This window comes from Crocodylus siamensis, chromosome 10 (genome assembly GCF_052110815.1).
Source record: "Crocodylus siamensis isolate JL-2025a chromosome 10, ASM5211081v1, whole genome shotgun sequence".
Classification (NCBI taxonomy): domain Eukaryota; kingdom Metazoa; phylum Chordata; order Crocodylia; family Crocodylidae; genus Crocodylus; species Crocodylus siamensis.
Genome location: NC_143404.1, coordinates 42,348,413 through 42,372,410, shown reverse-complemented (window position 1 = coordinate 42,372,410; position 23,998 = coordinate 42,348,413). Strand labels below are relative to the sequence as shown.

Below are 23,998 nucleotides of genomic sequence, written 5' to 3'. Positions count from 1 at the left end.
AACTATTCTTGGAATCAATATATTTTTGAAAGATAAATACAGTACTTTTAACATACACAATACTTAAGAAATCAGAAAAGAAAACTCCATATTAAAATCTATGTGGGATATCACAAAAAGCAACTGGTTAGATATAGGATTCTCATGTACCAAATCAATCCCTTCACCTCTGAAAGAATTATAGTGCATGCCCCTGTTCAGAGTGTAAACCATCCTGACATTACACTAACCTGAGGATCACCATGGATATAGAGCATCAGCCTAGTAATAAATCTGACAACCGGTAGAGTTAGAGGGGACTTACTGAGCTGAAGGGTGGGTACTGGTGGAATCTGTCTTGGGACTAGTAGATACAATATGTTCATTAACAACACTGACATAAAAGGTTCTATGAATAACATTTGCCAGTGATACCAAGTTAGTTGGAATAATCAATGCAGAAAAAGATTGTAACGTCATACAAAAAGAACTGAATGATCATGAGGACTGAAATGGGATAAGGTCAGTACTATATAAGGTCACGTACTTGCTGTTACAAGACTTTAACCTATAATCTGGGACTTCATTAGTTGGAAATTAGAGGCACTTGGTATATGATCTGACCTAGGATATATAGATGAAGTGTTTCCAGCAGAGAAGAAACATTAAACAACACTGCATAAACCACTAAGCACATCTCACTTGGAATACTGCATACAATTCTAGTCACATTCAAGAAATACTGAATTCAAAACTGGAACAGGTGCAGGGAATGACTACCAGGAATGATCAGGGGAATAGAAAGCTTACATCGTATGAGAAGTGACTAAAATCGGATTGTTTAGCTTAGCAAAACAAAGGCTGAGAAGGAATATGATTGTTGTTTAGGACTGTATCAGAGACATGGTAACCACCTGGGCAGAGGAAGAGCTATTTAAACAATGGACAATATTGACACAGGGACAAATAACTGGCCATTAATAAATACAGGCTTGGACTTCTTTAAATTTAAACCTACTTCTGAACTTCATAGATTTACAGTTGCTTCTAGAATAAATACAATATCCCTCCAATGCACTTGGCCCTAGATTAGACTTGTACTTGCAAACAAACTCCCACTCAATATAAGTCTGTGTTTTGCGTTTTCTTTAAATATGGTTAAAATATTATATAACAACAAAGAAACCCAACAAGAATGTTACTTTGTGACATTTTAATCATTTTAAAGAAATCCATCATCAAGCTTAAAACCTTAACAGGCTGATCCACTACTGTGCTCTATATGCTCTAAACCAGGGGCAGGCAATTATTTTGGGCAGAGGGCCACTTACCCAGTTTTGGCAGGCTGTCAAGGGCCGCACAGGTAGCTCCATTCCTTGACAGGTGCCCCACCCCTGGTCACCACCTTGGAACCAATGTCCCAATGCCTTGGGACCAATGTCCCAGGGCCAGCACCGGTGAGGCACAAAGCAGGGTGCAGGCTGGCAGGGGTTTGTGGAGCCAGGCTGGGCTGCACCAGCAGGGAGAGGGGGGAGCTAGCCCGGCTTCGTAGTGCCCTTGCTGGCTGGGACCCTGTGCTCCTGCCACCCTGCTGTGGGGCCCACCGGCACTGGCCCCAGGACACTGGTGTGGGCCCCGTGCTCCTGCCGGCTCCCCACCCACTCACACCCAGTACCCCCAAGCCCCATGGTACAGGCAGGGGGTAGCACACAGACCCGACCCCCTGCTCACCAGCAGGGAAAAAGCTGGTGCTGAGCGCGGGGAAAAGTGGCACCTCGCCCACCCTGGGGCTGGCGCTTCCTGCTGCAGGTGCTTGCAGCCCACGTGGGGCTGTCTGGAGCAGGCACAGGCAGCCTCACGCAGGCTGCAAACAGCTACAGCACAGGGCGCTGGCCATGGGGCGATCAAGAGGCCACTTTTCCCCATGCTCAGCACCGGCTTGTAACCCACCCTGGAGCTTGCGTGCTGGGCAACCCACAGGCGGCGGTGGCAAACACTGCCCGGTGCGGCAAGCGGTGGGGCTGCAGCTGCTGTCGCCACATGCAGCCCCGACAGGCGAGCCTGGAGCTGGCGCAGGGCCGGGTTACAAGGTGGTGCTGAGCGCAGGGATGGGTGGGAAAAGCAGCCCCTCCCCTGTCTGTGGCCAGCACCCCACGCTGCAGTTGCTTGCAGCCTGCATGGGGCTGCCTATGCCTGTTCCGGATAGCCCTGTGGGGGCTGCGAGCACCTGCAGTAGGGAGTGCCAGCCATGGGGCGGGCAAGGGGCCACTTTCCTCCACACCGGGAAGGAGCCTGGGAAAAAGCTGAGCATGGCAGGGAAAAGCAGCCCCTCCTCTGCCCCATGGACAGCGCTCCCTGCTGCAGGTGCTCACAGCCCGTGCGAGGCTGTCTGGAGCAGGCACAGGCAGGCTGTGAGCAGCTGCAGTGCAGGGCGCTGGGCACAGGGTGGGGGGTGGGCCGCTTCCCCCTCCCTCCCCCCGCACTCAGCTTTTCCTCCCCTGCTCAGAGTCCCCCCTTGCACTTCTCCCCCCCTCCCCCTTACCTGAGGTTCCTGCGTTGCCAGGTCAGCCACATGCTCCCACACCAGAAGCTCCGGGCTGGGGCTTCCCGCTGGTGGGGGCAGGGCTGGGTGGGCCCTGCTGTTGTGGGAGCCTGCCAGGCTTCCCCTGGGTCCTACTGCCCTTGGTTCCTGTAATTTTTGACAGGAACCAAGGGGAGATAAATATTAATTTTCTACATTTTTAGGGGCCCCATGGGCCGGATAGAATGGCTGTATTTTGCCCACCCCTGCTCTAAACTCTCTGTACTCAACTCTCTGGTGGGAGAACACTAAGCTCCCATTTTCCCAACCCTGGAACTTTTTACATGCACCCAGGTACACAAACAAGAAAACTCTGGCAGATCCATTATACCTTATTGTGGTATACTGTAGTACACCAGCTGCAGCACAGAGTTCCCTGGGTGTAATGCGCAGTTACGGATTTTAGGAGTATCAAGTTCATTTGATACTGCCTCTACTCAACAAAGATACTACTAGTAAAACAACATTACCTTTAAATGAGCCACCCAAATACCCCTGAAAAGCCACCTGCAATACAAAAATAAAACCCCTAGTGACTGCACACTTCTGGCTGTCACATACTATCCCCTGCTGAAACCTCTGTGAAAGGTTATCAGACTATACTTGAAGACAATCTCACTTTGAACGGAATATTCCTCAACACCATCCCACTGCCTTCAAGCCACTTCTAATTTTGCCAAACTCATCATCAAAAGCAAATTCTCACACTAACAAATGTCAAGTGGAACAAGACCCTGATTGAATAAAAAATGCAAACCTTGCCAACACATCTTAATCAACACTGCAAGTAACACCTTTCACGACAGAACCATTGGAATCCATGGTTCCCAAACATTTTAAAGACAAAGTATGATACAATACACCTCTTCCAATGCACCAAATAGTTTCATGGATACTACATAAGTGTAACTGAACAACAACTGTAGTCCAAAACAAACACCCAAATCAAAATACCCCAAAATACCCAATCACTGATGGGAAAATCCTTTATGCAGAACAATCACTCTCTCAGTCCCTATCCTCAAGGGAAACATATGCAATACTTTCAAAAGATGGGCCTGGGAACAATTCATAATTGTATTAGATGCTGACAGTTGCAGACTTACAGACGAATGATTTTATGGCTCATTTAAATTTACACCCCCTCTACTAACCTATTTTTTCAAACCCTTTACCATTTGAATGGTTTTGCTCTTTCACATGATCTAGTACCACTCTTTCAACTGGTCTGTAACTATTTCTGTTAAAGTCAATTTGCTCCTGAGCCTTACTTCCCACTTCCCTTCCTAAAGTAACCACTTTTATTTAATATGATGGGGTTAAACAAAAATAATTTTCCTATCTGTTTTTTAGCTTAAACTGTATTTGCTTCTTTCCCATACCTAAGGAGGGGTGTTTTGTGCTCAAAAGGTTATCTAACATCTCTTCCAGCAATACCACATACCATCCCTCCGAGGAAATGCAAACAATGAATTTAAATGGAGGACATTTCTAACAGCATTGAGATTTGTAAATGTCCCAGCAAACCAACAGACAGTGGTCTTGTGCATCAACACAGGCTATAGCCAAGTAGGCTTCAGAAAATGGTAGGTGGTAAACAGCTCGGTGAGAATTCCCCTTCAACCTAGGCACACGTGAAGGAAGCAAGGAAGCAATACCCATCCCTATTCACTTACTAAAATGCTGGCTCATTCTATGAAAGAATCTATCAACTGCCTTATTTATATCCAGGCTTTAGGAGTGAGGCACTCGTACTTCCACAAAAAGCATTCATGCAGCACAGATCCCACTTGGAAGGGCAGCCCTGCCTTTTCACTTCTTTTGTAATTCACATTCTGCTGTCTACTGATCAAGATCCTCTAACACAGTGGTTCTCAACCTTTTTTGTACCAAGAGCCATTTGTAAACATCAATGGCCAGTCCCAATCCAGTGCCCCCGACTCCTGCCCCCAGACCTCCAGTGTGTGGGGCAAGGGAGATGTATGTAAGGCATGGGGGCCCCAAGCAGCCCCTTGCAGGCTGGAACTCTGCCAGCCTGCAAGGGAAATGCCACAGTTTCCGATGTTTTTCTCCTTTAAAAGAAAATCTGTTTTTAAAGTTTGTTCGCAACCCTTTCACATATTCTTGCAACCCACTTTTGAGTCATGACCCACAGGTTGAGAAACGCTGCTCTAACAGGACTGCTTTCTCAAGTACAGTCTAAAGGGTTATCATCTGCTTCACGGATGAGTGGCCTCTGCTTTACTACTTATCCATGTAAGAGAGTCATGTCCTCAAGGATGTGAGGAGCCTGCAAAATTCAAAAGAATGCTGGAGTTGGAAGTTAAGATAGCCAGTCCTCCCCATCCTTCCTCCAAAAAAATTGGGCCAAAGGCACAAAGGACATCTCCAGTACTTAGGGGTGACAACCACATATAAATTTCAATTGCTGAGGTTCAGGGTATATAAAGTTACCAATGCAAGAGCCTGGCCCAAATAAGATGGATCACCTGTGATAGCACACAAAAAATTAAAGGAAGATTTTTTTGATATATCAAGTCAGACATTGAACAGAGATGCCTTATTGATTTCCTTGTCTTGCAGGGTCAATGCTTGCAGGCCATGCTGCTCCTAAAGTTGCTGTTGTGGTCCCAAAAGCACAGCTTGGGACAAGAGCTGAGTGAGTGGAAACACTGAGGTAGACAAGAAAGAACCATCAATTAAGTGAAGTTAACAGTAATCAAAGTCCTCTGAGATGTAATGTCCACATAAATGTCTCATGCCCCTGAGCTTTGACAGAGTTCCTGCCTTAGCAGCATCTAGTGTGGATTCTAGTACCGTCTTGCTGGGCCATGTGTTTAAAGGGCACACCCTCCTCCACCTCCATTTCCTTTCAGTGGCAGAGTCCCATTTTATTTTTTACTCCAAGGAAGAGAGAAAGGAAAGCAGGATGCAAATGTGCATGTGGACAATACATCTTCAAGAACTTGCATTATTAGTAACTGTTTTCTGCTTTGAGTACCTGGCTGCATACACCAGTGATTCCTAAAGGGTGTGCTTCAACACCAATTAGTCACTTTGTTCCTCACTGCTTGTTGATATAGAACCTAAGTCTTGGTGTTGTCCACCATGATCTGCATGTGATCCCACAGATGTAGCAAAGAACAGCCCTAAAAGCTTTCTATACCATCCTGAGCTCCAACAAGTCAACACAGAGAAACACCTCCTCTAACATCCAGATGCTTTTTTCCTCAATCCTTCCGGTTACAGGTCATGGGCTGAGGGAGAGACGAATTGAGGCACTGAACAGAAAACTGCAGTGCTGGTGCCAAAGTGAAGGCTTCAGCTTCTATGACCACAGTCCGCTCTTGGGAGAGAGGCAGTGGTCTTTGGGAAAAGACAGCCTCCACCTCACTCCACTGGGGAAGAAGCTCTTCTCAGCCAGAATGGCTGACCTGCTTGACCAGGCTTTAAACTCAGCTCACTGGGGGATGGGTGGAAAACCAGCAGCGTGAACTCACCGAGCATCAACCACAAAATCAGCAGGTTAGGATGCTCAAGGGAACCCACTCTTACCCCAGCCCAGGAACAGAGCCCTCTCCATGAGTACAAGGAAGCCTAGGGCCTCCAATGGCTTACTTACTTAGCTGTACACTAATGCTAGGAGTTTGGGGAATAAAGAGGAGGAACTCGTCCTTCTGCTTAACAAAAATGATTATGATCTTATAAGGATAACGGAGACCTCGTGGAACTCCTCTTATAACTGAACTATGGGTATAAATGGCTGTACCCTGTACAGGAGAGATTGTGTTGAAAAGAGGGGCGGGGGTGTGGCTCTCTATGGGAAGGAGAGCTACACATCTCTACAAGCTGAGATTGGCACCCAAGGAGAATGACTGAAGACCCTTTGAGTTAGAATAGAGGGGAATGTGGTGAAAAGGGGATATAATGATAGGAGTATACTATAGACGTCCAAATCAGGAACAAGAGTTTGGCCATGAATTTGCCAGGGAATTGACTGAGGCTGCATGCTCTCGGTCCATGGTTGTCATGGGAGACTTCAACTACCCTGACATCTCATGAGATGAGCGCTCAGCCAAATCTGATCAGATCTCAAAGCTTCCTTATATGCATGGATGAGCTCTACCTTTCCCAAGAAGTTTATGGGCTGACAAGAGGTAAGGCACTTGTGGACCTGGTAGTAGCCAAAGGGGATGAGCCTAAGGATCAAAGGGAAGCTGGGTGACAGTGACCACAAGTTGATCACTTTCATTATCCATCACAAAGCTGGCAAGTCAGCCAGCAACACAGTAATCCTCGACTTTAGGAAAGCTGACTTTCATAAGCTCAAGAGGCTTATTCTTGAGGCCCTGAGAGGCCATGATTTCACAGGGAGGGGAGTTCATGATAAGTGGATGCTCCTTAAGGAAGCGAGCCTAGAAGCATAAAGGGAGTCCATTCCAACCCATAGGAAAGGTGGTAAAAGAGCTCAACAACCCCCTTGGCTCAGCAAGGAACTCATGGACCTCCTATGTCTAAAAAGAGAGGCTTATAAAGGACGAAAGACAGGAAACACCACTAGGGAGTATTCTGCACTTGTCCACATGTTCAGGGAATGAACTAGGAAAGCCAAGGCTGCAACTTAACTCCAACTGGCTACACGAATCAAGGACAATAAAAAGTCCTTCTTCAGATATGTGGGGAGTCAAAAGAAAAAAAGGGCAACACTGGACCCCTGCTAAACCAGCTGGGGCAGCTAACTACTGACACCCAGGAAAAAGCCAATCTGCTTAATGATTACTTTGCATCAGTTTTTCACCAACCCAAAGGGACCACCCTGCCTAACATGATGTGGGATGACCATGATGAGGGTGAATATATGGCCCACTATTGGCATGGATCTCGTGAGGGAGCATTGTGAGAGGCTGGACCCCCACAAATCAGCTGGTGCGGACAGATTGCACCCAAGAGTGCAAAAGAATTGACAGGCATCATAGCACGGCCACTGGCAAGGATAGTCAAGAACTCATGGTGCTCGAGCAAAGTACCTGAAGATTGGAAGAGGGCCAATGTGATGTCCAACTTCAAGAAAGGGAGGAAAGAAGACCCAGGAAACTACAGGCCAATCAGTTTGACCTCAATCCCTGGGAAGATTCTGGAAAAAAATTATCAAAGAAACCATTCTTGACAGGCTAATAGAAGCCAACATTCTGAAGGCTAGCCAGCACAGGCTTGTTGTGGGTAGGTCTTGCCTGACCAAACTCATTTCCTTCTATGACTAGGTGATATATCACCTGGACAAAAGGGAAGAGGTTGATATCATATATTTGGACTTTAAAAAAGCCTTTGACCTGGTGTCCCCTGATGTTCTCATGGACAAATTCGGCAATTGGAGCCTTGACTATTCCACAGTCCAATGGCTGGGGAACTGGCTCTGAGGTCAGACCCAGAGAGTGGTAGTTGACAGAACCAAATCAACATGGCATTCAGTGATTAGTGTTTTCCCCACAAGGGTCCATTCTCAGACCTGTACTCTTTAATGTCTTCATAAATGATCTGGACACTGGTGTTAGAAGTGGACTGGCTAAGTTTGCTGATGACACCACACTTTAGGGAAGAGTGTCCACACTGAGGATAGGCTGGTGATCCAAGCCGACCTCGATAGGCTTGCAAGGTGGGCAGATAAACACCCAATGGCATTCAATACGGAGGAATGCAAGGTGCTCCACCTCAGGAAAAAATACCTGCATCGCACTTATAGGCTTGGCAGTGCTATAGTCACTAGCATCATGACTGAAAGAGACTTGGAGGGTCATGACTGACCACAAGATGAACATAAGCCACCAATGCAATACTGCAGCTGGCAAAGCAAATAAAACTCTAGCTTGCATCTACCAGTGCATCTTGAGCAAGACCCACAACGCCATCCTCCCACTGTACTTGGCCCTGGTGAGGCTGTAGCTGGAGTACTGCATCCAATTCTGAGTTCCACATTTTAGGAAGGATGTGAAAAAGCTTGAAAGAGTTCAGAAGAGAGCCACACATATGATCAGAGGGCAACAGAACAGGTCTTACGAAAAGAGGCTGCAAGCTATGGGACACTTCAGCCTGGAAAAGTGCAGGCTGAGGGGTGACTTGGTGGCAGCCTATAAGTACATAAGGGGTGTGCATCAGGATCTGGGGGAACACCTGTTCATCAGAGCACCCCAAGGAATGACAAGGTCCAATCATTACAAACTCCTGCAACACCGTTTTAGGCTGGACGCAAGAAAAAAACTTATTTACTGTCTGACCCCCAAAACCTGGAATAGACTCCCCCAGAGGTGGTGCAAGTACCTACTCTGGACACTCTTAAGAAACATCTGGATGCTTATCTTGCTGGGATCCTTTGACCCTAACTGACTTCCTGCCCCTTGGGCAGGGGGCTGGACTCAATGATCTTACGAGGTCCTTTCTAACCCTAATGTCTATGAAATCTATGCTCTGTTGCTGGAGGCCTTCTGTGAGTGTTGTCCACTCCTGTTGGTCTAATAAAAAATATCACCTCTGCCACGAGTTGATTCGCTCTGCCTGTAGACCAATATGGCTACAACTTGTATACCTGAAACATGGGAGATATCAAATTTTAGTAATTTTTTAAAATGAAATCTTCATAATTTTACAAGGAGGAAGCAAAACTTACCACCTGGAAACCTGAAAGCTGACACCCTGGCTCCTGCCTGTTGTTAAAGCTAAATTTGTATTTTCACAGAACTCAGATGCACCTCGACACAAAAGAAATTCCCACCCAAGAGAGCATTCCATTCCATCTCCCCACTCTCCTGTGAAATATGAAACATCATAACCAGAAGGAAAAAACTGTACATCCTGCTTGCCACCAGACAGACAACTTTGAGGTAAAAACACTGTTCCAAATTTATCTAAGCCTAATTTGCACAAAATAAACTATTCCAACCAGGAGCTTTAACAACACCTTCAGCTCTCCTGTGAAATATGAATTTTCATTTCCACCTAGGAGAAATTTTACAATCTTTGCATCTTCTATGCCTCTAGAAGGGTAAGTGTGTCTGAAAGCTTGCAAATAAAGATTTTTTTTTTTTAATAAATATCTAGTTGGTTTAGTAAAAGACATCAATTTTGCCATGAGTTCTGATTCCTGTTCCAGTAAGGAGGTACACATGGCAATGGCTATGGATGGATAATGGCCTTGAAAGGGGACCTCCTTGTACACACTGCTGAGGCCTTTTAACCCTTGTAAGAAGACACCACAGGGGAGGAGCAGTCCCAACCATGTTTAGGAAACATTTCCCCCGGAATACAGGTTTCCCTTGCTTTATGCTGTATGTGCGCTCCTGGAAAACAGTGCATAACTCGAATTCGCATAAAGGGAACCCAGTTTACAATGTAACAAATATAGATACATTCCAAGACCTCGGCTGGATTCACCCCCAGACCCAATTCTACCACTTTTACAAGGCAATTTTGGTACTCACCAACAGCAGACAGTACACACAAAAACAGGGTGGTGGTGAATGTCACCATAACAGGGATAGCAACTACAGAAACACATGTTGCAGACAATGAGAGAGGAGCACAGATCCACGCAGGAGACTATATTTTGGTGCATGTCACTCCCACAATGCACTGCACAAAGCAGCTGACTGCAGGCTTCCACCACACCAGAGTGAATTTACTTCATATATACTACCTTTTGGTATAAAAAGGGTCATTGCATAAGAGCAAATTTGCACATACAGAACTTGTATAAACTGAGGGAAACTTTTATATCCTGTACAGTCAGGTATCAGCTGCAGGCATCAGGTATTAGCAGCAGCCAAAACACCTCTACTCAAGGATAGATATGAGAATATAAGAAATGTCATACTGGGTCAGACCAATGGTTCATCTAGCCTAGTACCCTGTTTTTGACAGTGGCAAACAGTAGACGTTTTAGATGGAGAGCATATGAACAGAGTGTATCTAGACTGATCTATCCCTCCCATCATACCCCCCTGGCATGCACTACCATTGGGGTTTAGGGATGTCAGAGGATACTGTAACAGAGGCCAGTCAGAAGTTGGGCTAACTGCCCACCTCTGTCTCCTGCCATGCCTTGTTTAATAATCGGTGTCTTAATTAGGTGGGAGGCTGCCCTTTGGCAGCCCTGTTCTCCTGGGCCTATGTATGCTGCTCCAACCACCCCTGTGCTGCATCCCAAGCCTTGCAGATGACGCGTGTGTGCACAGACACACACACAATGTCCCCTCACACCATGACTAGTGTTCCTGGGTCTCACAGGGACTTTCCCTCCCTCCCTGGAGCAGCAGGTCATTGTGTTCAACATCTAGGTCTTTCTTTCAACCCACACTCGGCCTCCTTGCAGCGGAAGACTTACCGGGGTCAGGACTCACCCTTCACTCTCTGGCTGGGCCCCCCTACTCAGCCTCTGGCCCAAACTACAGCCTCAGGCATCCATGAACATACCTTGGCCTCTTCCCCACACGTGTAGTTCTTACTATGCCCACTTTGGAGCCTCTACACCATGCCCTACCCTGGGGTCTTCTCATTCTCCTCACAATCAACTACTCACAGGGCTGGCTGTTGCACTGCCCTTCAGACTTACTTCCAGTTCAGCCCTACTCAATGCACCCCCAGGAGTGCCCTTCAGGCCTACTCCCTGTTCAGCCCTACTCAGCCCCTCTCATGCACAGCCCTTCAGACCTACCCCCATTCAACCCTACTCTGTGCAGGGCCATCTACATCCCTGCCTTCTCAGGGCCTTCACAAATGCCCTCTCTCTCTCCAGGGCCACACAATTATCCTTGACCAAGGGCCTCTAGGGTCTCCCTCCTCTGAGGACTCAGGTGGCTGTAGCCGTGCCTGGCCCTCATACCCACTGAATCACAGGGGCTAGGGATTAAGGCACCCTGACTCACCTTTCACCAGGGTTGTAACTGGCCTGGCATTCCCTGGGGACTCCCATGCCACCAGGAGCCCCACCAGGCCACCCATCCCCAGCAGGGTGCAGTTTTACACCATGTCCAGGACCAAGAGCCTCCCGCTCTTACCTTCTGATGTTCCTGCTGCAGCTCAGTCAAGTGATGTTTCCACCTAGGCTGGCAGCAGCAAACTGCAGCCTTCATATCCCTTGTTCTCAAAATGGCTGTTACCATCAGGCACCTGCTAGCTGTCTGACTCTGCCCTTAAAGTGGCAGGCACCCAAAGGTACACTGCCATAGATACATCTCCGGCTGTTCAGTAGATGCCCCCCTAAGTTCTAGTGTTCTGGGACTTGGAGGATAACAGTTTTCTACTCATTTTATCCACACCTTCAAAACCTGATAGGCTTCTTAACATACTTTCTTTTACCTTTCTCCTTTCCAAAGAATCCTAGTCTTTCAACTCTCTCCTAGTACAGCAGCTGCTCCATACCTCTGATCATTTTCACTGCCCACGTTTTCTAATTCTACTACATACTTTTTGAGATGCCAAGACTAGATCTGCACAGTATTCAAGACATGGGTGCACCCTGGATTCACACAGTGGCATGATGATGTTTTCCATTTTGTTTTCAGTTCCCTTCTAAATGGTGCCCAATATTTGACTGGCTTTTTTGGACACTGCTACAAAATTAGTTGATTTTTTTTAGAGAATTATCTACAATGACTCCAAAGCCTTTTTCCTGAGTTGTACGAGAATTCAGAATTCAGCACTGCGTACATCTAATTTAGGTATTATGTGTAATACCTTGCATTTGTTGACATAGAAGTTCATCTGTCACAATTTTGCCCAGTGACTTTCAGCTTTATAAAATCTTTCTGGAGCTCCTCTGTAGAAGCTTGGGATTTGATTACCCAGAATAATTTGGTATCATCTATAAACTTGGAGATTTCACTGTGCACTCCATTTCCATTGGCACAGAGGCTGAACAAAACCAGACACAGCACACATCTTTGCAGGACACCATGGCTGATCTTCCTCTACCCTGAAAAGTGATCATTTAGCCCTACCCTTTGCTTTCCAGCTTTCAATCAACAAACAAAAACCCTTCCTTCCAATCCCATGACAACTGTTTTTTGGTGAGGGACTCTGTCAAAAGCACCACCTCTGTGCCTGTTCACACCCCAAAGAACTCTTGCACATTGCTAAAGCAGGACTTCCTTGTACAAAAATCATGGCAACTCCTCCTCAGCACATCATATTTGTCCACATCATTGCTGAAGTTATTCTTTATTATATATTCTATCAACTTGCCAAGGATTAAAGTGAGACTCACTGGTCTGTAGTTCCCAGGTTCACCTCCAGTTCTTTTTGAAAACAGAAACCAATCTCATTTGGTATCAGGAAGGAATTTTTCTCCACAGCCAGATTGGCATGGCCTAAAGGGCCTTTTGCCATCCCCTGAAGCAGGGGCCATAGTCCTCTTCTTTGCATCTCTTCTACATTGATAGTGCCCTGATCTCCCTGCTTTACCTGTAGCAAGTTAGGGCATTCTGGATATTTTTGTGCACTGTGCCCGGTAGCTGTTGGTAGGGGGTTGTTTGTAAAATGTTAAGCATAGACTAGACAAACAATTGTCTAGGATGGCTTTAGATAAAAATGACCCTGCCTTCAGCAAGGGGTTAAAATAGCTGAAATTCTTCATACTGGTGGCTGTGTGGTAGAGTTTCTGCTTACCATGTAGGAGATCTGAGTTCAACTCCTGCCTGGGTCAAGTAGGGGTGAGTAAAGTGAATTTTTTATTCTTCACAGTAAGGGTGGCCAAAATTTGGAATGGGCTTCTGAGGTGGTGCTCTGCCTGCCCTTGGAGGTCTTTAGGAGAAGGGTGATGGGCATCTAACCCCAGCACTCTTTCCTGCCTAGGCAGGGGGTCAGACTCGATGACCTGTTAAGGTCCCTTCTGACCCTAGCATCTATGAATCTATCATTAGAAAGTCTGGGGAAACTTGGTGCCAGTATGTTTTGGATGGCATGACACACATTCCTGACAGCTAATTCAGTAATGGACTAGTCCAAGCTGAACTGACTAACAACAAACCAGAAGCTATTGGAGGTTGCCAGCTTCCAGACAGTAACTGCCACTTGCTTTTCCATGCTAATGGGCACATACACCCATGTTGCCTCTGGAGCAATGGTCTCAACTCAGCACAGATCTCACTGAATGATTGCCAGCATGTATTCTCCTGCTGAGAACACAGTGCACATGAAACCAATTGTTTTTCCTGATGGTCAATTGTAGGAAGCACAGAACAGAAGCCTGGAGATTGAATACCAAAAAGGCTCTGCAATTTCCACTCAACAGTTCTCTGAAGATGCAGGGGAATTGCGGAAGAATGGGATGTTTGAGATCTCTTCTTCTCACTAACTCCCTAGCTGAGGATGGGCACACCAACATCAACTGTGGCAAAATTTGAGACTGTTCGTTTTAGAAAGGGTTGTACACCTAATGTAGACTATATTTGGGAAAGGGCATGGTATTCTTCATGCAGATTAGTTTCTATCCCTATTTTAAGTAAAAATTTCAAATCAGCCTTAATTATAGAGCCACAACCTACACCTTTATAACAGAAATTAACATGCTATTATGTTAAGCCCAAATGTCAAGTATACCTCATGAAGGCAACTTGGTTATGTTATCCGAGCCAGAGTGCTACTGGTCACTGATGTGAAAAACCATAGCAGAAGTACTCAGTGTGGCCCATCAAATTCCAAACAAAAATCTGAAAATTCTGCTAAATACATTGTTACAAGGACAAGAAAAAGGAAGGAATGAACTGGAAGTCATAAAATCCTGATTTTATTCTAAGCTCAACTCATTCACTGTGTAACCTTTGTCAAATTATATAACCTCTATTTTTCAGCATATGCACATATGTACATTTAAACCAGTTTTAACACTGGTGAGGCAGTGTTAAAACTGGAACAGTTTTACTATATTTTTATATCTTCCAAACTGTCTATATTAATTATTAGAGCATAACAGCTGAAATGTTACCCTTTCGAAAGAGCTCCAAGCATACAGTATCCATACTCTCCATTTTTTCATTTCTAAAATGTAAGGAGTACTTGTATTTCTTGTAAAACACTCATCCAAAGAATTTAAGCAGCACAGTATAAAACTGACAAGTATTCAACTCTAAATACAAATATTTCTTTGAATCGATATTTAAACTGCATAAGCTAATTGCAACATTTTCTATAACAAATTAAACTATCATCAAGTAATGTAATATAATTCACTGTCCAATGATCACACTCAACGCACAGTCACTCCTAAAACAGAGAAAGAAGAATTCTCATCTCGTTACTAAAACAGCAAGTCTAATAAAAAAATAAAAAGACACATTATCTACCATCCAGTTCTTTCTCGATGAAATCCATCCTGTGTGTAACTTCATCTTGTAGAGATTCAATGTGGGCTAAAAGATTAAGCTGCCACTGTAGATGTGAGCTTACAATTCCTTCCTTGTCTTTTTCCAGCAGTTTTCTTTCAATAGCTTCATCCGAAGAGACTTTCTTAGAAACACATTCTCTAACCTACCAAAGGTAAGTAAATTAGTATTCGCTGTAGTGAAATGGAACTATTCAAACTACATGATCCTTATAGTTACTGAAACTAACTGTACAATGTTTCTGTTATGTTGTTCCCTGCACTCTTGACTGTTTCTGCATTTGTAAATTGTTTCACAATAATCCTTGAACTCTAACTGGCTGTCAGATATTACATATACACAAAATACATAAAACACATATGTATGCATAGTAAGTGGAAGTGTGTGTGTGTGTGTGTGTGTGTGTGTGTGTGTGTGTGTGTGTATACATACACGTGTGTAAAATATAATCACTCTGCAAGTATACAATTCACTATACGCCAGTTGGCTGCTACTAAGAATTTTCATGCCCTTTGTCAGAAATAAAAAGCTGCCTCACCCTCACACTCTTAGATAAGGTATACAGCTTCTACCATTTAAAAACATAAATAAATAAAAAGCAATGAATTCAAACCTGATGTTGCAGGAAAAAAGGTTTAAATGAAAATTGTCACTCAATTTTTTTTTCTAGGAATAACTTTTTTCTTTCAACATCCCCAGACAAATTTAACATTTTGAAAACAGTAGAGAAACTCCAAAACTGTATTAGATTAACAAAATTAATGTTGTATTATTATCATCATCAAAATACTTAATTTGTACTTGGAATGTAGAGGAACCTTGAAAAAAGCTGCTGCAAAGATAAAAACTTCTCTCAAGTAAAACAGATTAACAAACAGCTCAAAACAGGAAAAAAAATCTACAAATAAGGTTTTTTTATTCTGTATCTTGATAGGTTCCACAGACTGAGACATTTGGGCCCAGCAAACCATAAGGGAAAATTACTAAGTAGTAAGACTGAGAAATAGGAGAAGAATAAATATGGTTCCCTCTAATCAAAAATATTTACTTATTTGAAGCACCTGTATGGACAAAAAAAGTTTAAGTTTGCTTTACAAATATGCCTATGGATGACTGGATATCAGGTTTCAAGATTTCTTTTGTGGTGACAAACACCTTCTTCCCTAAGATGCTGTCATGATGCTTACAAATGTGGCTAGGTGTAAGTGGCAAGCAAACATCTGAGCAACCAGACAGGACAGATTACTAAATTACACAGACTTAATAATTTTATAGATACCACTTGATATAAAATGCTATTATACAGCATGGTTCTGCAGTACTAGAAGTATAGCAAAACTGCTGAAGCTTTAACAGTTTCATTCAGTGTTAAATATTCATCAATTAGGCTAATGTTTATTGCTAGAATCATGCAGACATAACAGATTGCTGCACCCTCTGAAGTGGGAGGTCCTCCTCCCTCTTTAAAGTGTTTAAGAAGTATGTTTGTCTATAGTCTCTGGGAGCAGTTGTTGATTTTGTGCTTGGATGCAAGGAATCTGGTAAATTGTGTGGTTTACTTATCAATCCCTGTGAGATCCATGTAGTTGAACTTTCAAGACTGAAAAGATTGTTTCCTTGCATCTTGGGATTGGGTGACCAGGGCTCTTCGGCCTTTGATCATGCCAAATGTTTGAAGTCTGAGTAGTTAATTCATCCTATTAGAAAGGTACCTGTGATGAGCAGTTAAAATATGTATATATAAAGGTGCTTGAAAAAACTAGAGAAGGCTAAAAAAGTTTTAATTTGCAGCAGAGCAGACAGGAGTTTGGCAAAAATATAATACACACTTTTTTTTTTTGCCTGAAGACAAGAAATGGGAAGAAAAAAACAAGAAGAATTAGAGGAAAAGATTTGTAGTCTTCAAGATGAGCTGATGACCTGCAAATAATCAGAAGCAAAAGGGTTCCTGAACATCTGCACCCCCAGATACCTAAAACAGAATTCCAGAGTGCCTCACTGTGGGCAAGTGTTCAGAGTTTCCAAGGACTCCCCAAGGGCTGAGCAAAACTCCAACTGTGTGGTTGACTAGGCAGAAGTGGCTGGTAAAACTTAGGACTTTGGTGGACATCACCATATGACTCCTGCCCCAGACCACCTGGCATTTCCACGTCTCCCACTGCCACCTGTTGCTAGCAACCAGCCTGCAGAATGGATCCATGTGGGCCTTGCCTTGCAGATCACACTTATTCAATGTCATGAGCTCAAGCTGCTGATTACACAAAAAAGGCACTGCCAACAATTATGGCCAGCCTGGCTTTGGTCATTTGAGAGACTGAGAAGGGGCAACTCATGTGGCAGAAGCTCATGCATTTGCTTGGCACTCATCACTGGGAGTCCCATGGCTATGTCTGCCTCTCTCCAAGCCAGAAGCTACCATCCCAAAAATATGTTGGCTGCAGATCAGCATGATGTATCCAGGTTGATGAGGAAATGTCTTCAACCTGTGGAGCAACATTTCTGGATAAGGAAGGTGAGAGGTGACTGGTGGGAATGGATCATCATGGACGTGAGCAGTAGAGGATGGCACCCACATGGTAAGGTGCACGCACCTTCATGGAGATCTGCATTAAGGTGGCCCCCTTCTTTCAACAGCAGACCACAAGGATGAGGAAAATGTCACCACTGCAGTATGGAAACCTTGACATTTACAGTCCATGGCAAAGCACTTTGGTGTTGGCAATTCCATGGTGGAAGAGGCAACTGCAGGAGGTGTGTCTAGCAATCCAATGGGTGAAGGCCCCCAAAAATCATACAACTTGCCAACACATAGGTTTTCCTGAACTACCACGGGGCCTTAGATGGCATACACATTGCCATCCTTTCCCCTGTGCACTCTAGCCATGACTTCATCAACCCCAAGGGCTTTTTCTTGGTTGTCATACATGCAGTCATAGACCATCACACCCATTTCATGCACATAATGTTAGATGGTTGGGCAAGGTGTGTATCAGGATATTCAGGAGCTCCAATCTCTCAGAACTGTGGCATACCTGACATCAAGGTGGAGGGAGTGACTGTACTCCTGCTACTAAAGGGAGACTGCTTTCCAGCTACAGTCCTGGCTAATGAAAGCATGGCTCAGCAGCTGCCACATGGCCATGAAATGTGTATTTGTGTACCTCATGGTTCACTGGAGGTGATAAAGACACATCTGGATGCCAACAACTGCAACATCTCTTGCTTTGTGGTTTCCACTTGAGTTCTGAGCACCATCCGCAAAGCCAAGGGTGAGCCCTCAGCATCCACAGGCACCATACTGACAGTTGTCAAATGGATACCAATCACCTAGCAGTGTGAGAGATGTGCTGGAAGACCACTCTACTAGACTCTGGGATGAGGGCTGGTGGAATGGCATGGAGAAAGATCTCCTGTACTGCACAATTAAACACGGTCAACTTAACAAGTGCTCTCTTGTGGTCATTAGCAGCACAGGTGGGAGGTACTGGGAGAAGTACTGACTATGATAAACATTATGAGCAGGCACAAAGCCACTAGCAGCTGCTTGTGCTGCACTGTGACTGCAGGAACTGGGTGGTGGCAACAGTGCCTGCCAGCTGGCCTCTGAGGCAAGAGGAGAGAAAAGGGAGAGCTGGGCAAGCCATGCTGGAAGCTGCATTTTTTGGTAACCACCAGCTGCTGAGCCAGCCTCCTGGACAAAGAATGGAGTGGGAGGGTGGGGGCGGGGGAAGGACACAACACAGGGACTGAGAGCTTTGGCAGGGAAAGGCAAATTGTTCCTCCAGAAACTGTTTCCCCCCAAAGCTTTTCCTTCCTTTGAATGCCTTTGCCAGTGGGCAGGCACTCTCATCCTATCCATTCTGTATATGCTGCAACTGAACACCAGAGATGGCAGGCAGGTCTTTTACTGAACAGCACAACAGAAAATCCCAGACACCAAAAAAAGTATGAACAAAACCAGAAACCAAACCCATGCCTTTAAAACACACCAAGAAAGCACAGATCCAACAACTTTCCAAGAGCCCAGCATCCATTACTGCTGGCCCACGAAAGCAAGCACAGTACATATCTGGAATGGCCACAGCATACATACAGTGCAATTCTGGGTGGTGGTAATGCCTGCTGCAGTATGACATAGATGCACAGAAAGCAAATATGGTTTTGGACTGCATTAATAGAAGCATTAAGTGTAAGACACAGGAAGTAACAGTGTCACTTTGCATCTTTACCTGGTACTGCACAGGTCTCACCTAGAGTATTTTATTCAGCTTTGGGGCTCCATATTTTAAAAAATGACACGGAAATGTCAGAAAGGGTCCCAAGACAGGTGACAAAAATAACGAAGGTCAGTCATACATGGAGAAGTTTAAGGAGCTAGGTGTGCTCAGCTTACAGAAAAGTGATTAAGAGGGAATGTGGCAGCAGTCTTCAAATATTTGAAGGGCTGACATTAAAGAAGGAATAGCATCTTTTCTCTCGTTTCAGAGCAGGACATGGACCAATGGCTTGAAGTTGCAGAAAAGTAGATTTAGGTTGAATATTAGGAAAAAAATTTTCACTGCTAAACAGTGGGGTGGTGAAATAGATTTCTTAAGAAAGTCATGGAATCTCCACTGTTGGTGTTTTAACAGGTTGGATAAATGTTGGTAAGAGAGAATCTAGCAGTAGCTATGTCTGGAACGCTGTATAAAGAGCAAGTTAGGAGCACCCCTCTTCCCCTTACACACACACACACACACACACACACACACACAGACTGCTAGGAGATAATAAGAGCTCAGTTACTTAAAGCAGGAGGAGAATGAAGCAGCTTGACGATGACTGTTATGAAAGAAGGTTAAAGGACAGGCATAAGGTTAAGGGGTGGGATACAGAAAGGGCTGTTCTGGCTGTCCAGTGAGAGGGTGTGATGTGTGGAGTTATGCTTGCTTATCCCAGACTGCAGAGCAGAATGGAGACTATTTAGTATTTCCCATGCTTCTGGGCTCTGTTGGTTGCCACATGGGGCAGAGAAAGAATTCCATCCCCCTTCTTCCCTTATTGCTACAGGTGTAGGGGAAGTTTGTATTTTTACCTTCCCCAGAAGCATTGGGTATTGGGTTGCAGCCAAGACTGGGGATTTTGACTGGGGCATGCCAGGGCTCCTGCTGGAATTAAAACCTGGAGGGTTCCTCACTAGAGGATCTTGCCTCTCCACCCAGGGTCAGAATGATTGCCAGATTTGGGAGCAAAAAGGAATTTTATTCCATGGTCAGATAGCTATGAACTGAAGGAAGGGGTGGTGGGAAGTATGGCCCTCTTCCTTGGAACTCTCAAGCAAATGTTAACAATCCCTGAAGCAGCAGGACACTGAACACCACTGTCCCCTACTTTACCTGTGGCATGTTAGGATTCTGTACTTTGCAGTTGTGTGATAGGGTTGACTGCATAATGTTAGTGATAGGGGGGCAATACCAATAGCTGATTCTCAAGGAGTCATATTGTCCGACACCAATCCAATTTCTGATACAGCTACGTGCAGCCGGTAAGTCTGTTGTGGTGGAAGGGAGGGGGGAGGGAAGGGGTGTGGAGGTGCAGATCAAGGCCTCTGTGGTGAGGGAGGGAGTGGGGCTGGCACTGCCCAGCTGGGGCAGGGCAGGCAGTTCCCACTGTTGCACGCACCCCAGGAGGGCATGGAGGGGGGCATGTGCCCCCAGATCTGCACGGGGAGAATGCCACTGTGGGCTGAGGCTGTGCATGTGCCGGGCTCTTCCCAGCGCATGCGGCCTGTGCTCAGGGCTGCGGGGCCACACCACGGGGACTCGTGACATGTGGGGGCTGCACTAGTGCTAGGAGGGGGCTACGGCGAAATCTGGGGTGGCTGCAGCACCCCCCCCCCCGTAACCTGCCTCACTGCCACCTGTCCCAAGTGCAGCCCCATGCGTCATGAGTCCAGCCCCAAAGCCCTGAGCACAGCCCCTACATGCCAGGAAGAGCCCGGCGCAGCAGTCCCCCAGCCCCGATCCGGGGCCACACACCCCCCTCCACGCCCTCCTGGGGTGCACCTGCCCCATGCCTTGCCCCACTCCCTCCCTCACAGCAGAGGATGTTGATCTGCCCCGCCACAACCGTTCCCTCCCCGCTTCCCTTCCACCACAACAGACTTACCAGCTACATGCAGCTTTCCATGCTGCCAGGCTGTGTTCCTCGCTGCCTCTGAAGTGCATGCATGCATGGACATTTATTGGTGGAATTATCATCCACATCAGGCCGATTTCCAATATAATCAACTTTCTTTACATCAGTGCCAATCTGATATCAGACCGACGTATTGGTACACCTCTAGTTATATTGCAAGGTGACAAGAAGTGCCAATGTTGTTTTTGGTCTGCAAGATAAGTACAGACCCTAGGCAATTCATTGACTTCTAGCCAACCCTCACAGACTCCACTATTGCCTCTCCTGTCCTCTCAGCAATTGCCACATAGCAGACCTGAGCCTATGCATGCTGCCTTGTAAGCTACATGACACAGCACCATGACTACCTGATTCATGCCTGACCATGGCCATGCAGTGGTGGTGGTACAGCTGCTCTTCCTTGTCACTCCGTCCTCTTCAACCCAGGACTGGCTAGTCCCCACCAAATAGCTCAGCATGTCCCTTTTTGTGCATGCACAGCTCTTCCTCTGCCTGGGCCCTGGTCTCTGCCTGAGTCCTTGAGCTCTTATGTGGTGCTGAGATACTGTCACCACCACTTGCAGGTGACTGGCCTGAAAGAACAGCAGAGAGAACAGGAGCCCATTGTTTTGCTTGCTGCTGTCTTGATAGCAATGGAATCAGCCAAAGTTGCAACTTGCAAAGCCATTCAACCAGCAGACAGGCTCATTTAATCTGCTATCTTTCAAAATGGTAAGTCTGCTTTCCCTTCCACTCCCTTAGCACTTGGGAACACTGAGGTGAGGGGGATCTCTCTAGGCAGGCACAGCCCCTATGTTGCATGGTTACACCAAAGGCAATTAGGCCCAGAGTTCCACAGGTCTTCTGAGACTGACTCCCTACTTGGGGTAGGGAGAGCATGGTGGTATTGGCAGCGTGTGTTGTGCTCTTAAAGATGGTTGTAAATGTTAGCTGCTGGTATAATACCTAACAGGCCTTGCCTGTAACTACTGGGTACCTTTGCCTTGGCCGATGTAACCCTAATCCAGTTGACCTCATTGTGGAGGGGAGAGCTGTTGGCTGCATGTTGGTTGCTGAAATCTAATCTGAGACCATCACTTATTATAACTCCTGACTCATAGAAAGGGAGGTCATGCTACGATGGCTTTGTAGAGTGTAGGGCTCTGCCCTAGAATTTCAGACAATGTCAGATGATGCACTGGACTGGCCACTACCCCTACTTGGAGCAGCCTGACTTGGATGCAGTCAAGATAGCCATAGACCTGTATCTAGCTTAATGGGAAGCCAATCACTGTCACAAGTATCCAAGAAGTTGGCAATGAACTGATTAAAATGCACAGTTCAAGAATGCCACACCATAGATCCAGTTTCACCTTCCTCCTCCTCCTCTCCCCATCCCCATACTGACCCCCAGGACCCCAGATTCTGGCACTAGTAGGAGAGAAAGAGCCCACAACTGTTTGATGGGTGAAAGGGCCAAGGCAACCTTGAATGACCTCTAGGATGGGACACAGAAGAATGGAGGTGCATTTACCTGGTCCATCCTTCCTCTCACCCACATCTTTATAGATGCTGGAACCTAGAGGCCCTGGTTATCAACTACTGGGTCTGGGGCCAGTGGCAGTTTTGAGGGGGACACTTGCACAACCAAAAGGGATTGCACTGGTGATTCAAAAACCAATCACATTCTTCTCTCTACTGCTTTGTAATAAAGTGCCTTTATCTTTGACTCGACTTGTTTGTATGGCAGTGAACGCTACTCAAGCAATTTTCTCAGGGGTGGTAGGGAGCCATGGGGTATTTACAAGAAAGAAGTCCCAGACGGGGGGTTGGGCAAACTACCCTATTCTTTGTGCTTCATCTTGTGAGCCAGTTACTGCTGTACAATGGGAGGCTGACTACACAAGATGCAAGTGAGCCATTACCTTATGTGGTCTTTGATCACTGATCATTGTCATGTTAGGAGGAATCCACATTACAATGACGGCACAATGACCAAACATTGTGCACATGATTCCATAAAGTAATGAAGGACATTAATCATCCAACTTAACTGAAGTGGTAACACCCTCAACACATAATACAATTTCATAGGGAAAAAGGATCCTGGGGCAATCACCTAAGAAGGTCATTGTAGAGATGCATTAGAACACCATGTAATTGCACAGAGGAAGGGGCCTACTGGAACAATCCCCAAGTGATGACATGGAGTTCTGCAGGGAGTGTTCCACGTCCTCACACACCCCTTAGCCTTCCTGGGCCTTTTCTTACCCTAACTGAACTCTGGGCTGCCACTTACCATTTGCTGACATGTGCTGGGTCTTGTTAGAGGTTGGATCCTCTTGTATGCTTAGTTCCTGGGAGTGGGAGAAGGGCATTTTAGCCACTGATGGGGAGCTCGTGAATGCCCTGAGCTGTCTGCAAGCCTGTTAGCTCTGGAATCCTGACCAAGAGTAAGAGCTGTCTAAGATGCTATGGACAGGAGAAGGCTGGAGGACTCCTGCTGCTTCCTGCCTGAGCCCAGGTCCATTTCTGAGTCCATGCCACTGTCCAAGACAGCCTGGGATACCTTGACCTGGCTCAACTCCTGGGATGTTGCTGAGGTCTTCCATGAGGGCTGCATGCTTTTGACCAGTGGCTTTGGAGTTCTTGTCACTCTCAAGGTCATACAGGCCTTGTCCACCATGTTCTGGCACATTACCATGTCATTCATCACAAGGACATGAGACAATTCCTCACAGAAGGCACATGTCATCCTATATGTGCCTAAAACACAAGTGGTATTCCATGCCCTCACAAACTTCCTGCCCTTTGGGCAGGGGGCTGGACTCGATCTTCTGAGGTCCCTTCCAGCCCGAATGTCTATGAAGTACACCACTGCCTTAGAAATTCGCATTTGCAGTGGTATTGA

The 23,998-nt window shown here is 45.9% G+C and overlaps 1 protein-coding gene across 11 annotated transcripts in view; it reads right to left on the bottom strand.

Annotated features, from left to right (window-relative positions):
* PHF20 (PHD finger protein 20) overlaps nucleotides 1-23,998 on the bottom strand; it is a 210,843-nt gene that overhangs the window by 3,647 nt on the left and 183,198 nt on the right. For all 11 annotated transcript variants that reach the window (XM_090064537.1, XM_090064533.1, XM_090064535.1 and 8 more), the window contains one exon: nucleotides 14,893-15,076. In XM_090064537.1, coding sequence (XP_089920663.1) covers nucleotides 14,893-15,076 — 184 coding nt within the window. The remainder of the gene's footprint in view (nucleotides 1-14,892; nucleotides 15,077-23,998) is intronic.